Genomic DNA, 17,289 nt, shown 5'->3' with positions numbered 1-17,289 from the left:
CTCTATCTTCCCTTTCCCCAATGTATCCTCCACACTGCCACCAGGTTACAGAATCTTGGTGAACAAACAAAACACATTCTTCCAGTTCTGAGTTCACAAAATTATTTAATGATTCTTCATTGACTATAAAATTCAATTCAGTACAACAAATACACTTTTAGCATCTGCTGTGCACCAGGTCTGTGACCACCACAGTGAGTAGGCTGTGGCCTTCCCATCAGTGGACTCACTGCCTACCTCTGGGAAGAGGCAGACAAATACAGTCCCAGGCAAAAAAAAATTAAAATCCCAAATTTTTTTTTTTTTTTTTTGAGACAGAGTCTCACTCTGTCACCCAGGCTGGAGTGCAGTGGTGCAATCTCGGCTCACTGCAACCTCCGCCTTCTGGGTTCAAGCAATTCTCCTGCCTCAGCCTCCTGAGTAGCTGGGATTGTAGGCACGCACCACCATGCCCAGCTAGTTTTTTGTATTTTTAGTGAGACGGGGTTTCACCATGTTGGTCAGGCTGGTCTTGAACTCCTGACCTCATGATCCATGTGCCTCAGCCTCCCAAAGTGCTGGGGTTACAGGCATGAGCCACTGTGCCCAGCTAAAATCCCAAATCTTTTAACCAAGAGAGGCTGACATCCATTGTTCTTATCTACCCAGTATCCATTTTCCCTTATCTTGGCAACAGCATCTGGTCTTCCACTGGGGAATATCTTAATTTGGATTCCCCAAAAGCAGACCTTTAGACAGATTCAAGTGTGAGAATTTATTTGGGAGGAAGTTCTGGGAAATACCAGTAGGCAAGTAGGAAAGTAAGATGGAGAAGGAAGGAAGTCAATGCAGAGTGTATCATCATTCAACTGACCACACTGAGCAACTGGAACTTAATCCTACTGGGGAACTCTGAGAAACACTGTAGAACATGAGCCACAGAGTCATCTCATCCGAGACAAAAAAAAAAAGGGGTATTCATCCTCCAACTCCAACAGCCATTGGCCAAGGACTGCTCTTAGGAAGTGTTAACTCCCTGGCATTTCTGGCCTTTCTTGAATGTGTTCAGAGTGGGCTCTGGTGGTGAGAGAAAGCCCTCAGGCAAAGACATGAGGGTGTTAACAGTAGAAAATTAAACCAGCATCCACCGAAATGGTAAGGACCAAGGGGATAAGGATGGGGCACTGGCAGCATCTGCTACAGTGGCCATTCCTCCATATGGTTGGGGTGGAGATGAACTTGCCCTCTTGGGCCATGTCCCAGACCTGGTCAGTGAGAAAGCCCACATCCCTCTGGTCATGGTTGTAGTTCCAGCAGGGTTAGAGGATAGTTGTTCATGACCCAGACTGAGCCAACCAACCAGCCTCAGTCCTAAGAATTCTGAGAATTCTTCTGGAAATATTTGGCAAGAGATTGCTGAACTGAGGTGACATAAGCCTAGAGTTGCCAGGGACCACCACATGGAGAAAGCCTCCTGGGAAATGAAATCAATGCAGATGAGCCAGAGCTGAGAGAAGGAGAGAGACTGAGCCCTGATGACATCTTTTGAGAACATGGATCCAGCTATGTGTCATACTCATGCCCTTGGGCTTTTTAATTAGATGAAATGATAAATTCCATTTTATCTTAAGTAAATTTGAATTGGATTTCTATCACTTGAAACTAAAACAGTCCTGACTAATTCATGAGGCAACCAAGATCCTCCAAAATATGGTCCCAACTCAAGTTTTTGTTGTTTTCATCTATAATTCTTCTATTCAAATCCTGTACTGCTTCTAGACTTAGAATTGACTGTCCACCCCCATGGAGCTCGTTTATAGTCACACCCTCCATCCGCTCCAGGCTTCGCTCACCTCATTTCTATCCCCTAGGACTGCTTTTTCCTCTTCGCTGTCTGTCTAAATCCTACTCATTGTTCAAGACCCACCTCTGGTCCTGCCTCCTCCAAAAAGCCATCCTAACTACCCCAAACCACAGCTCTCCTCTGAGCAACGTGATCACTTATCCATGCCATTCGTTTGGTGCTCATTATATAGGATTTGGTATGTTTATAACGATGGCATTAGTGTGTTTCCTGGCTCCCCATTCAGATCAAAAGCCATGTGTGTAACTGTTTGTGTCTTTCATGATGCTCAGAATTGACTAGTACTGTAATATGCAAAACAATACCATGGTTGACTCAAATCTTTTTGAAAGAATCTTAAAAATAAATAAATGGTAATAACAGTTTTACTTGGTTGATTGAAGAACCTAGAACACAAGCATTTCTTACTTCTCTATTTTGCCTAAGATGAACTGAGCTTAATGCTATTGAGGGAAGTCCACCAGGGACTCTATCACTTCACCCACACAGTGGGGCACTTTCAACAGATCACCTTTTCCTGAGCATCTCAGGCCATAGTTCACAGACTTCTTGTAGTAGATATCTGTCATTCTTGACTTCCAAAAGCTTTTGCATAATCTCTCCACATTTTAAGGATATTCACATTGAATTTGTGTCTCTCTGCATAGATGTGTGGGTGTAGACATTTCTCAGCTTTGCTTGCTGCTGGGTACAGACACATGGCTTAGGTTTTGCCACTTAGATGCACCCACATGAGACTTTGATTTGGAAGTGAGCTACATGAGGAAACAGAAGGGGTGCAGGCCCAGATGGTAGCAGGTACAGCAGGTTTCTGGGGCTGGAGGTGGCAGTGGCAGCTCTTTGCCTGCAGCAGAGACAACCATGGTTCATGGTTGGCAGTGGTAACAGCTTCTTACCAACCCAATCCTGCAGTGTGTCTCTAGGAAGTGTTCATGGAATTTCAGCTTAGAGCTTGTTCCTTCAGCCCTTCTGACAATTCTGTGATCTTCCCAATATCCCCAAATAAACCCCTTCTTAAACTTGCTAGAGTGAATTCTATTGCCTGCAAATGTGCACTCTAACCAATGCAACCCTGATGTCCACCATTTGGCCAGGTAGCTTTCTCCATCTCCCAGACATAAACTGAAGTTGTGCAACCTCACCTGTGTGATGACCAGCTTCAATTCTTCCATAGATCAAAGGCCCTGGAGCCTTTGGGTTTATCTGCTATTGTAGTCTTGGAGAAAAGAGAAGAGGCTGAGCAGCAAGACCAGATGGCCATGGAAAATTCCTAGTATTCGGGGTTCCTGGTATTCTGGAAGTTTTTCCTAGTCTGAGTAGGGATTCTGGCTGGGTGCAGTGGCTCACACCTGCTATTCCAACACTTTGGGAGGCTGAGATGGGAGGATCGCTTGAGACCAAGGGTTCAAGAACAGCCTGGGCAATATAGTGAGACCTTGTCTCTACAAAAAAATTTAAAAATTAGCTGAGTGTAGTGACCTGACCCTTGCACCTGAAGCCCCAGCTACTCAGGAGGCTGAGGCAGGAGGATCACTTGAGCCCAGGAGGCAGAGGTTGCACTGAGCCGAGATGGCACCACTACACTCCAGCCTGGGTGACAGAGTGAAACCTTGTCTTAAACTGAATTAATTTAATTTAAAAGGGATTCTCCCATTCATCCCAAAGGTGACTCTTAGTTGACTGGAAGGTTTCACTAAATAAATATAGAATTGCTTTATATCTCCTAAAGACTTTCTTGGCACCAGACATTAAAGAATTTAAAAACACTCAACTCTGTCTCCCAACATGAGGCTGCCTCTGACTCTACATACCAAGTTCCTCTCCTTCAGGTTCCTCTTGTTGGCTTCTGACTCAGCTAATTTTCCCCTTCTTTAGGCCTCTTGAAGACTTTTCTCAGCTCCCCAAACCCTGCTCCTGCATAAATGCCTAAATCATATTTTCCCCTGTAGTGCTCAGTCACTTCCCAGTAAAACTTGACCATGAGTCTGTGAGGTCTGGGGGTCTGGAGCTGGTGCTGTGGCTGAGCTTCAGCCTTCATAAATATCTTTCTCTTTTGCCTGATCCTGAATTCTAGGGAAAATCTTTCCTCCCTGTTTCTCACTCTCTACTCTAGCTGGCTCCAGACTATGCCAAGGGATTCCCCAATCAGCAAATTGGGTTACTTGTCCAAACTTTATGGCCTCCTTTAAGGGTGCCACTGAAGACAAAGATAACAGGATCATGGGGATCCCCTGACCTCCTAATGTGGAAGCCTGTGCATGCTGGGTTTATTTCTATGTGATCACCAACGATATTCCACAGAAATCCTCCCCAATCACCCTGCTTGTCATTCATTCATCAAAAGTTTATTCCCTGCAGAAATTGCTTTGGACTGAAACCCTATAGGAGGGTAGGTTTGGGATGGCTTGCCAGGGCCTCTCATAGACAGACTTTCATAGACAAGTCCTTGCCAACAGCTTAAGGGGAAACGAGGTCCCAGGAGGCCCCCGGCTGTCTGATCATGTGACCTTCCTGGCTCCGTTACAAGGACGTCCTGTTCCTCTTGGAGTGATGGCTCTACTGAGGAAGTGACTGTGTCATATCTGGGACAGGAAAAAAGCTATTTCAAGTCCTGAAGTAATCACTCGGTTAGGTAGTGTGGTCTCTTCAGAAACTGCCTGGACAGTGGAGAAAGACCAGTCCTGAGGGAAGGTAAATGGAAGCCCGTGTCACTAGGGCAAAGGAGGACCCACTAGAAGAAGAAGGGCAGGGGTTGTCATGTCAGTCCTCCATTTGTGATACATTTCTGGCCAGTCATGAAGAAATGGCATGGGGGAACAATACACATGACGCCCAAACCAAGACGCAGAGGTCTCTCCACATATCTGGGTAAGCAGGAATGAATGAGAACATCCTCACATTCATGGCCTCCTTGGGTTTTAAAAGTACATTGAGAAACAGGATGGTACCTAATGGCCCATGAAGGTCTCTCCTCGGCTGGCTGGCTTTCCCCATGTGCAACGAGAGATTTAGGAGATTCGTTTGTATATTTCCATCAAGAATTCTGGGAATCAGACCTGAAACTTACTATTTCCTTATCATTTGGGTAGACTGGGGAAAATAATGGTTATATTCAGAAAGCTCATGGACCCGCACATACTGATCAGTCAATGGTTCCTTAACACTTAACTAGTGTTAAGGAAACAAGAGAAAGGGAGAAGACCTTTATCCTGAAAATATCACCTATGTCTTCAGGGCCAAGCCATTTACCTGGGCCTGCCTAGCATACTGTAGGTGTTCATCATGTACTTTTTGGGTGAGTGGGTTCGTGTTTATGTCTAGAATGTTTGCATCCTTCTACATTCTCAATTTCCTCAAGAACAGAAGCCATGTATCTGCTTGAGTCCCAGAGTAGTAGAAAGAATCCTGGGCCTGGATGTGCTTCTCATCAATCAGTTGAACATGTTCATCTTTATTTGCCTGATAAATTAAAAAATAAGAGAGAGGCAATCAAAGGCAGAACGGTGGCAAGTCTTACTACAAGTCTATAGGGCTCTTTGTTTACCTCTAGGAAACCCTGGCTTCATCCAAGCAATCTCTCTCCATTATTATGCAAAATCAAGAAAATAATAATAGTAACATTCCTGCCAGAAGTTCCAGGGCAATGCTGTTTTAGGCATCTAGGTTGGAGATGGCAGATATTTGGCATGCTTGCAACTACCTGATATTCCGTGTTCCTGACAGACATCATGAATCAATCATTCTAATCATCACTAATCACTAATCATCACTATTCTGCTGACCCTCAGAGTCTTTCTCAACATTGCATTCCAGGCAGCCACTACCAATCAACTAGAAATCACACATGCAAAGGATGTTATCTCTGCTGTAGTCCATGATGGCATGTGATACTTTCATATCCTAAACCAACCTGAAAATTCTCACAAATACTCTTGATAATAAGTATCACTGCAATTACAGAATTACAGATCTGAAAGAGACCTTAGAAATCATCAGCTTTAATCCAAAATGCAAGATGAGCCTGGAGCATCTCGTATGGCAGATAGGACACTGAAGTCCACAGAGGGTAACCAACTCACCCTAATTCAGAGTGTTAGTTAATGTCATTAGCAGTCCCTTACATCTGTATAGTGCTTTAGAGATGACAGTGTACTTTTACCTGAAGGACCTCATATGATTCTTTATTCATTCATCCAATAAATATTTATTGAATTCCTACTGTGTTCTATGTACTATGCTGGAGGTTAGGAAACCAGCAGTTAGAAAGAAGAAAGAAAAGAAAAAAAAGCTTTGATTCCTGTCTTACAGTTAAGCAAGGAGCCTTAAAATAACTCCATGACCTGAACAGGATAGACACTACTATCCTCAGCTTTGCAGATGCTAGAGGGTGACAATTAAGAGAGGACATGACACGCTCAAAAATGGCAGCTCTGGAATTCACAACATTCCTCAAGTCGCCACTTTTAGATGAGATCATTACTGTTGCAACATGTGGGAAGCAAATTTCCAGGCCCATCAGGCATTTCTTAATTAGCTCTCTGACCACTTCAGAATGCTTAAGGTATGAAAGAACCTCTCTATTTAGGGAATGATGGCAAATTCTCCCAGCCCTGTAGAAACAATTTCAAAGGGTCTTTCTCTCCAAACCTGCAACCCCTTGACCTTGTAGCCCATGCAGTGTGGTGGGAAGAGCACAGATATGGGAGCACAGAGTTCTGAATCCTATTCCCACCCATGGCTCTAACCAACTAGTTCATCTTGGACAAGGTACATCACCTCTCTAGGCTTCAGTTTCCCCATCCATAAGGAAAGTGAGTTGAACCATGAGATCTCTAAGCTTCCTTCCCACTGACATCTGACAATTCTGCCTGACCAAAAAAGACAGAGCTTCCCAGCCGTACTTCACCTTCTCCTTTCACCAGACATTCTCTGCAACAGCTGGCTTTGCAGCCCAGACCCACCAAGAAAACAGCAACTCTAGGAAAGGTGGTATGGTCCAGCAAAGCCCAAAGTAGTTCTAATCATGATCCAGCTGATCATGTGACCTGAGACAACCAGTTCAACCTTCATATGTCATGGTTTCTTCTTCCCCCATCCAACAATGATATGATAAAAGAAACCAGATGTAGAAATGCTTTGGAAATATTAAGATGTGCCCATCAAGAAGGAAAAAAAAGAAGCTGACCTAAGTAACTTTGGAAAATGATGGGGTTTTTTTCTTTTTTATTTCACTGTCACAAACTTCACACACAATGGAAAATGATGTGTTTGACTGGAATCTGTAAAGCTAAAAAAATACTGTGCAAAAAGAACTCTGCAAAAACACTATACTCTAGTTGATAAATTTACTTTTCATAGGGAACTACATTGGTGATTCTGAAACTACTTCACATGTATACTAGGGTTGAACAAATATGTAAATAAATTATAGATAATGGGAGTCAGGTTTCTCACCATCAGAGAAAAAAGCAACAGTGAGAAAAGGGAGAAGGTTAGAATGAAACCTGCAGGGTTGGATTCAAGTCAGAGATAATACAAACTCTTTTTTTTTTTTCTTTTTTTGGGGACAGAGTTTCACTCTTGTTGCCCAGGCTACTGTGCAATGGCACGATCTTGGCTCACTGCAACTTCTGCCTCCTGGGTTCAAGTGATTCTCCTCCCCAGCCTCCCAAGTAGCTGGGACTACAGGCATGCACCACCACACTCAGCTAATTTTTTGTATTTTTAGTAGAGACAGGGTTTCACCATGTTGATCAGGTTGGTCTCAAACTCCTGACACAGGTGATCCACCCACCTTGGCCTCCCAAAGTGCTGGGATTGCAGGTGTGAGCCACTGCACCTGGCACAAACTCTTTTTAAAAGTATATATACAAATAGATTCACAAACATAGATATGCACATATTCATGGGTTAGCATACATACATATATACATAAATATATGTAAATATTCCTAACTGTTCACTGAGAGGGCCTAGAAGCAATGACACCCCAGTAGCAACGAGCACACCCAACACTCAGAAACATGGTTTCTAAATACCATTCTCTGATTAAAGGAACCAGGCTCCTTGGAGAAATAACTGATTCTAGGGCTAAAGCAGTGAAAACACAAGGTGAGTTTTGGAGCAGCTTGTAATGCCAGAAAGTAAGGAATTGGAAAAAAATGAGGTCCCCAAAACTATGTACATCCATTATGCATCATTTTTTTTTTTAATGTGGGCATGTCAAAAGGAACCAGGAGTTCCCAACGAGCAAGGCTGGAACAATTTAAGCAACAAACTAATGAAAGGATTGGATGATATATAACCATGATGATTCTTATAACCCAAAGAATAAAAGAAATATCCATGAGTCCATGCCAATATAAATAAATTAATACATGAACTACAGAGAATCTTTTCTTTGCAGTGACATACTCACGGGTCACTGCAGCCTCAACCTCCCGGTCTCAAGCCATCCTCCTACCTTAGCCTCCCAAGTAGCTGGGACTACAGGTGCGTGCCACTATACCCAGCTAATGTTTTGTATTTATTGTAGAGACAGAGTTTTCCCATGTTGCTCAGGCTGGTCTTGAACTCCTGGGCTCAAGTGACCCACCTGCCTTGGCCTCCCATAGTGCTGGGATTACAGGTATGAGCCACCATGCCCAGCCTGAGACAAATTTTCATAAGATTAAATTCCAAAATATATATGTACATTCTCCCTTCTCCAGGAAGTAGAGTTTCATTTCCTTCCCTTTGAATATGGGCTAGACTTATTGACCCACTTCTAATAAGTAGAATACAGAAAGGGAAAAACAGTAACTTCACAGTGGAGAAACGGCAGAGCCACCTTAACCATGCAAATAAAGTTAACTTCACCATTGATAAGCCATGTTGATATCATGTACCTCCTTATGGCATGCAAAGAAGAAAGGACTTTTCTTCTAAAAAATCCATAACCCTGGTCTAATTATGAGAAAACATTAGATAAACCCAAACACTCAATAAAATACCTGAAAGTGTCAAAGTTATGAACAATAAGGAACAACTAAGAAACTTTTCACAGGTGAGAGAAGACACGACAAGTAAATGCAATATGGTATCCTGGATTACATCCCGTGACAGGAAAAGGACATTAGTGGAAAAACTGGAGAAATCCACAGTCTGTAGTTTAGTTATAGTATATTATACCAGTGTTCATTTCTTAGCAAGGAAATGTTACCTGTAAGAAACGATCACTACACCTACTTTTTTTTTTTTTGAGACAGAGTCTCACTTTGTCACCCAGGCTGGAGTGCAATGGCACAATCTTGGCTCACTGCAACCTCCATCTCCTGAATTCAAGTGATTCTCCTGCCTTAGCCTTCTGAGTAGCTGAGTAGCTGGAATTATAGGCACATGCCACCACGCCCAGCTAATTTTTGTATTTTTAGTAGAAACAGGATTTCGCCACATTGGCCAGGCTGGTCTCAAACTCCCAACCTCAGGTGGTCTACCTGCCTTGGCCTCCCAAAGTGCTGAGAGTACAGGCTGGAGCCACCGCACCTGGCCTGCACCTGCATTTTGAGGTAAGGCTGAAAATCCAAACCACTAACTACAGGGTGCCTGTCCCACTGGCCAGGGACCAGATATGCCACCGTTTGAAACAAATTCAAGGATAGGGGCCTGACTGAGCATTGATGGCCATGAGGGTGGGGAGCGAGAAATCACTTCTGTTGTGCCCCTCAGTTCTTACCTCTAGGCAGAGTCATTCCATGGGAGCTGTTTCTCTGAAAGGGGCCTGGTTTGTGATCAGAATCTATTGTCAGAAAGAAAGAAAGTCCCTTCTCCCACGCAAATGCCAGGCAGGGGGGTGGTGCCAAATGATCACAGGACCCTCATTTTCTGCAACAGTGATTGCTTTGTGTAAAGGGGGCAAGATGCCAGGGCAACTGCTGGGGAAACTGCCGGCTGCCCAGCATTGCAAGGCTCCAGGCGTTTGGGGAATTTCAGACTTAGGCCAGTGGAAGAAAGAGAACTTGACCACGTGGACTCCACCATCTTCTAGGGGTACTCGTCAGGGAAATAATGGGGAGATGCTGCTCCTTCCTGTTTCGCAGACGCAGCAGCAATACTTGTGGCATAAGAGCAAAGCCCCTCCAGAGGGGACAATTTTAAAGCTAAGTGTCCCTGGCATGAGTTACCAGGGTAGCCAAGCTTTACAAAGACAGGGTTAATTCTTTCAAGTGTTTAACTTTAGTGATTTGGTTTTGATCAAAATCTTTTTTTTTTTTTTTTTTTTTTTTTTGTTGGTGTGTGTGTGAATCGGAGTCTCACTCTGTCGCCCAAGCCGGAGGGCAGTGGCGCGATCTCGGCTCACTGCAACCTCTACCTCCCAGGTTCAAGCGATTCTCCTGCCTCAGCCTCCTGAGTAACTGAGACTACAGGCACCCGCCATCACACCCGGCTAATTTTCATGTTTTTTAGTAGAGACAGGGTTTCGCCATATTGGCCAGGCTGGTCTTGAACTCCTGATCTCAAGTGATCCACCCGCCTCGGCCTCCCAAACTGCTGGGATTACAGGCATGAGCCACCGTGTTGATCAAAATCTTTTTTAAAACTTGTTACTCCTTCATCCATTAAACAGAGCTTGCAAAATATAAATGAACGTTTCCTTGGTGGTTGAAGGTCATTATTGTGAGCATCAGTTATGCCGAGTGCTGCAAAGTGAAACCAGAGACTCAGAAGTGCATTCAGCGTTTGGGACACTTTGCTGAATGGGTCGTGATCTCAGCAACAGCTCTGAAATTTGCTTTCTTGAAAGAATCCCTGACATCAGCTCGTTTTTCTACTTTAGAAAAGTGCAGAGCATGTTCACTGTTCTTCACAAAGGCAAAACGGAACCCTGGCCCCAGAAGCTATGTGACCTTGACCAAGTGATGTCATCTCTTAGTGGCTCTGATTCTTCATCTGTGAAATCGGGAATAGCGTTATTAGATAATGCATGTTTAGAACATGCCTTCGATGCATTAGAGCAGGGCTTGGAACAGCGTTCAGCATGTCAGAAGCGCTCAGGAGGTTAACCGCTGTTATTACCGTTTGCAGATGAAGACAAGTCCCAGGTCTGGTTAGTTCAATCTGCCTCTTTTCACTGTAGTCTCACCAACATTGGCTCGCTGTCTGGGAAGCAACACCGCCAGTGACCTCTTCTGGGTCTCGTGGCCACCAGCCATTGTGCCCATTCTAATTAAGGAGGCTCACCTCCAATTTATGCCTTTTCTAGTAAGAAAGGACAGAAAGAATTTCCCTGAGTTAAGTCCTTGCCAGAGTAGGGGCCTCTTGCAATCCGTGCCACGAAGTCCCGGAAGGAAGCTCTGCAAATGTGCGCTCAGGGCTTGTCAAATGAGCAGAAGGGCGGTTAAGTAACAAAGTAACTGCGGAGTCAGGCGCAGAGGGGAACAGCGTTTCTAACCACGGCGACCCTGTTCTTCTCTGCGCGCTTCCACTGAGTTATTAGATCAGCACTTGGCTGAGATGGGAGTGGAAGAACCCGGGAGGGAACGGGCCCAGGTCTTCATGTAGAAAAAGGGGCCCTGGCCCCTCGGGGTATTCAGGGCGCCGACCACCACGGCCTCGTCGCCCTTTTCCCCTAAAGCCCTGGAGGAAGGCACTCTCTGGCCTGGTGATACCACCCGCCGCAGCGTTTCCAGCTGGGAAGGAGTTGGACATGACCGTACCCGCAAAAGCTGCGCTCAGCACTGCCCGGGGCTGCCCCCATCCCTACCCCTACCCCGGGGGCTCCGGAAACCCCCCACAACCCCCGCAGATTGACCAAAATCCAGGGACCCTCTTACCCCCCATCCCCTCCTCCCCAGGTCACCCACAGACACACACACATTTCCTGCCCTGCCAAAAATAAAGCTGGAGGGCGCTGGGGGTGCGCTTGCCACCAGACCCTCTGGGGAGACTGCTGCCTCGCTGCACCCCTCCAGTGAGAGGACCACTCCCTTCATTTCTGCTGCCTTCCTCCTCCTTTGCTTTGGTGGATGTCACCCTGGCTCTGCCAAGGCCCTGGTGGAGGTTGCTCTCAAGGCATGGGCTGGAACCCTGCCCCTCTTCTGCTAAAGACACATAGCGCTCCTTCCTTATAAAAGCAGTTATACGGCCGGACGTGCTGGCTCACGCCTGTAATCCCAGCACTTTGGGAGGCCGAGGCGGGCAGATCACCTGAAGTTGGGAGTTAGAGACCAGCCTGACCAACATGGAGAAACCCTGTCTCTACTAAAAATACAAAAAAAAAAAAAAAAAAAAAAGAAAAAGAAAAAAGAAAAAAAAAATTATCTGGGCCTGGTAGCACATGCCTGCAATCCCAGCTACTCGGGAGGCTGAGGCAGGAGAATGGTTTGAACTAGGGAGGCGGAGGTTGCGGTGAGCTGAGATCGCGCCATTGCACTCCAGCCTAGGCAACAAGAGAGAAACTCCGTCTCAAAAAAAAAACCACACAGTTTATACCTTCATAGTACATGTCCCTAACCTCGACCCACCAATAGAGCAACTCCCTGAGAGGACGATCAAGAGGTCAAGCTTGTTTGGGGTGAGCCCCACTCCTGGAAATCTGGAGGGGGGCAGAAGTAGTGCCCCTGACATCTGGTGGGTCATAGGTGCTCAGTCGTTATTTATTTTTGCTCTCCTCCTCATTTTCTTCCTAAATATCAGCTCCTCTCTCTCCATACACCTCCTCCTCCTTACACCTCTCTCTCCTTCCTGCTCCATCCCTTCTTCACTTTATCTCCTTTGGACGACTGCCTCCTGCCTGCTGGAGAACTGAGTGGGGCTGAGGAAGCTCCCTGTGCACCCTGCACCCCCTTCTCTTGGCTGCTAAAACTCTGACCCAGCCTCCTACACCACAACCCTGTTTGTCCCTAATTCACTCTGGCTCCTTCTCCACCCCGTCACCCTGGCTTATGCAGTGTAGTCTTGTTGAAGACATCGGGTCTATACCAACCTGGACATCCATAATTGCTTCCTGAAACACATTTATGCAAGATCTCAGGATTTTGTGGCTTTACCAAACACCTCCCCTGAGTTTTCAAAACACCACCTGATAAATTAGTGTTCATCTTGTTGCAGGTGACAATGATATTACAGTGGTATTTTTAAAGTCCTTATCTTTAGAGATACATTCTTTGACATATTTCCAGGTGAAATGATATGGTGTCATGAGTTTGCTTCAAAGTAATATGGGAGGGGATTAAGCAGATGGGACATGGATAGGGAAGGAATGGCCTTGGGTCAATATTTCTTGGGACTAGGTAATGAGTAGATGAGGGTTCATTATACTCTTCTGTCTACTGCCTCCGTAATATAAAGTTAAATTAATTCTCCAGCCTTCCAAAAAGGGAGAAATGAATTAATGAACAAATATTGGCAAAACATTAGAAATTATTGAACCTGGGTGATAAATACACATGGATTTATTGTGTTATTTTTTCTACATTTTTATGTGTTTGAAAAAATGATTAAAAATGACTTCTTAAATGTTTATTTTTATTTTATTTATTTATTTATTTTGACCAGGTGCAGTGACTCATGCCTGTAATCCCAGCACTTTGGGAGGCTGAGGTGGGTGGATCACTTGAGGTCAGTAGTTTGAGACCAGCCTGGCCAACATGGCAAAACCCCGTCTCTACTAAAAATAGAAAAATTCGCTGGGCATGGTGGCGGGTGCCTGTAATCCCAGCTACTTGGGAGGCTGAGGTGGGAGGATCTCTTGAACCCCAGAGGCAGAGGTTACAGTGAGCGGAGATCATGCCGCTGCCCTCAAGCCTGGGTGACAGAGTGAGACTGCATTTCAAAAAACAAAAACAAACAAAAAACAATAATAAAATAAAATGTTTAATTTCTTTTTTAATGCCACCTTATCACAAACCCTTCATCTGTGTAAAGCTAGGCCATGGGTATTCAACACGCACTACACAGATGTTGATGGACAAGTGTTTCCTCAAAGATCTCAAGTGCTTCTGCTGCCTCTTCCTTAGATGAGCACACTGAAATGCTCCAGAAAACAGAACTTCTTGGCTGGGCAGTGCTGCTTTGGCATCTCCATGCCTTTGCACTTGCTCTGCCCTCCACATAGACTGGCCTTCCCCAGTCCACCTGCCAAGCTCTTACTCAGTTTCAGCCCCTCTTCTCTAAAGCTTTCTCTGACCCTCCCAGGCCTTGTGCCACCACTGAGCCCTGTACCTACCTCTGTGTTATACAGTTCACCTTGAAATCCAATTGTTCCTTGCATGCCTAGCCCCCACTCCACACTAAACTTTTAACTACTTGAGAGCAGGGACTTTATTTTTTATTTTTTATTTTTATTTTTTTGAGACAAGGTTTCGCTCTGTTGGCCAGGCTAGAGTAGAGTGATACAATTATACCTCACTGGCACTTCAAGCTCCTGGGCTCAAAGGATCCTCCCGCTTCAGCTTCCTAAATAGCCACATGTACGTGCCACCACATCCAGTTAATTTCTAAAAAATTTTGGTAGAGACAGGGTCTCACCATCTTACCCAGGCTGGTCCTGAACTCCTGGGCTCAAGCAGTCCTTCTGCCTTGGCCTCCCAAAATCCTGGGATTACAGGCATGAGCCACCACGCCTGGCCCAGGGATAATTTTTCATTCAACTTTCCATCATTAGGACTTCAAATACCACCTATATGCTCATGACTCCCGAATCAACATCACCAACCTCACACTCCCCAGCACCAGACTCTTATAGCCAAATGCCTTGAACAAGGCAAATGCCTTCTGAACTTCTCCCCTTGGGTGTTCTACAGACCCCTGAAATTCACCGTGTCCAAAACTGAACACATTGTCTTTCCCCTAAACTTACTCTTCCTGCCATGCCTGAGCAGGTAAACAGAACCCTCCACTCAGTCCCTCAACCCACAAATACGAGGTCTACCCTTCGCCCCTCTTCTCCTGCACTTCAGCTATTGATTTCACTTCCTACATAAGCCTTGAATGTTCCCACCTCCCTCATCCCTACAGCCCCTTCCTTGTTCAGGGCACCATTGCCTCTCTCCTAATGACGGCAAAAGCTTCTTCGCTGTTCTCCAATCTTGCCCCCTCCATCCCAAGTCTCCATATGAAAGTCTGATCTTTCTAAAATGCCAATATAATCCTATCATATCCTAATAAAATTCTTCCATGTCACCCTAAAGTTCAAATTCTTCAACATTGAACATGGCTTACAAAGCCCCTTTGTGACTGACCTCAACTCACCTCACTCCCTACCATTTCTCTCTCCAACCCTGCCTACTAATCCCCAACACACACACACACACACACACACACGCACACACTCAATAAGCTCTAGCCACTTGGAAGGACTTGCAGTTTCCCAGCATGCCTTACTCTTTCTGTGGCACAGACAGCACTGCCCACCAAATATCACATGGGCTCCCCTACATTCCTAGCCCTGTAGCATTTAGATGGAACTGGGTCACTGGTTCTGGACAATGGGTCATGAGCAGAAGTTGGATGATCACTCCAAGGCTAAATCATTCTCTCTCTCTCTCTTTTTCTTTTTCTTTTCTTTTTTTTTTTTTGACAGAGTCTCGCTCTGTCACCCAGTCTGGAGCTGGAGTGCAGTGGCATGATCTCGGCTCACTGCAACCTCTGCCCCCCGGGTTCAAGCGATTCTCCTCCCTCAGCTTCCTGAGTAGCTGGGATTACAGGCATGTGCCACCATGCCTGGCTAATTTTTGTATTTTTAGTAGAGATGGGGTTTCGCCATGTTGGCCAGGCTGGTCTCAAACTCCTGACCTCAAGTGATCCACCAGCTTTGGTCTCCCACAGTGCTGAGATTACAGGAGTGAGCCACCGCACCTGGCCTCTCTCGCTCTCTCTCTGTCTCTTCCTCCCCAGCCACATGTTGAGATGACAGAGTCTTGAGACGAAAGCACCCTGGATCACTGAGTCACCCCATGGAGGGCAGTGGCTCTGAATGCACATCAGACTCCCTGCAAGTGAGAATAAACTTTTTTCACGTGAAGCCATTGAGAGTTTTGCATCTTTTTCTTTTACTACAGCATAACTCAGCCTATCTCCTCCAGCACATGATTTCTCCTCTGCCTGGAACAACTCTCCCTCCCACCTCTCTACTATCTACCTCCTCACCTGGACAGTTTCTGCTTATGTCAGCCTTAGCTTAGTTGCTGCTTCCTCCTGAACTCCCAAGTGTAGCTCTGGGTTCTTACTAAGAACTTTCTTAACACCCTAGGAGATCCCTCTGAGCACTTTCCACCCTATGTTATAAGGGGCCATTCATGTGCCTCTTATTCCTCACCAGGTCTGAGATGGGAGGGCCCATTCCTCTTTCTGCTTCACAGCTGTACCCCCAGCCCCTGCTACAGGGCCTGTATGTAGGGTATCCAATGGATATTTGCCCAATGAACAGGTAAACTTTGTATTCACAGGACCTAGCTTCTAGCTCAATAAATATTTAATAAATGAATAAATGAATGACTTAACCTCTAAAAGAAAAAAAGATTTGGATTCTAAAAAGCAGCCCAATACTCATAAACAGCCTTGAATTGTAAAACTATACTCACTATATACAAATTAGTGTGCCCACCCCACAGTTCTGCCCTATACCAAAGGTCAACTATTTGACTTCAATGGGTCAATTAGCCCCTCTTTTAGTGGTAAACTATTCGAATTGAGGAATTGGAGGGTGGAAAGTTCTGCTTTTTGATGACTTATGCTCAGCTGGAGAAACTAAATACAGTACAAAAGCTGAAAATCCACAGCCAGGTTCTTACTCTACAGCTTCCTCACTTTTTTCATGTTTGTTTAACATTTTCTCCCCATTACCTATTGGGACGTCAGTAGAACCTGAACTGGGCATTAAAACAGCAGCTAAGTAAATAATGCAAGCCTTTTAAGCTCTGGTGCCGTTCAAGGCCACAGCTGTCCTGCAAAGCCACTGACACTGCTGTTGGGTCAGGTGGCTGGGAGGGGATGGGAGAGGCTACACGGCCCCTCTCCTTAGCTGTCAGATGCCTATGGAGGCACTCAGACCATTCGGCTTCTCCATTTGTCATTTTCAGCAAGGCCAAGAGCTTGGATCTCTGGGGACCTGGGGCAGGCTGCTGCAATTTTCCCCAAGAGTTCTAGCTCAATCTGGGTGAAACCTTGAGAAATCAGAGAGGAAAGAGCTATCAGTCCGATGCAATTCAAGGCAGCAAAGATGTATTGAGCATTCACAAACCTGAGTCCCTGGAAGGAATATCAAGGAAGCATGTGTCCCAGATGGTGCCTTTAAGGGTCTGTCTTGTTTCTCATGAAAAAAAGACAGAGTTAAGCACATGAGACAAAAAACAAGAGCATAGCACAAGGCAGTGGATAATCAAGTGCCACTTTATGCCGTTTCAGCTTTACAAGAGGTTAAAAAGGTGAAAGAGTGATGTGATCAAGAGAAGGCAAAGGGGACCTCA

At 45.3% G+C, this 17,289-nt stretch overlaps 1 protein-coding gene across 1 annotated transcript in view; it reads right to left on the bottom strand.

Annotated features, from left to right (window-relative positions):
* JDP2 (Jun dimerization protein 2) overlaps positions 1 to 9,573 on the bottom strand; it is a 135,182-nt gene extending 125,609 nt beyond the window's left edge. Inside the window, exon 1 of the mRNA XM_057299768.2 lies at positions 9,558 to 9,573. Coding sequence (XP_057155751.1) covers positions 9,558 to 9,573 — 16 coding nt within the window. The remainder of the gene's footprint in view (positions 1 to 9,557) is intronic.
* Between the last annotated feature and the right edge of the window lie 7,716 nt (positions 9,574 to 17,289).

This window comes from Pan paniscus, chromosome 15 (assembly GCF_029289425.2).
Source record: "Pan paniscus chromosome 15, NHGRI_mPanPan1-v2.0_pri, whole genome shotgun sequence".
Classification (NCBI taxonomy): domain Eukaryota; kingdom Metazoa; phylum Chordata; class Mammalia; order Primates; family Hominidae; genus Pan; species Pan paniscus.
Note: the sequence above shows the minus strand (reverse complement) of the source record. Positions and strands in the feature narration are given on the sequence as shown.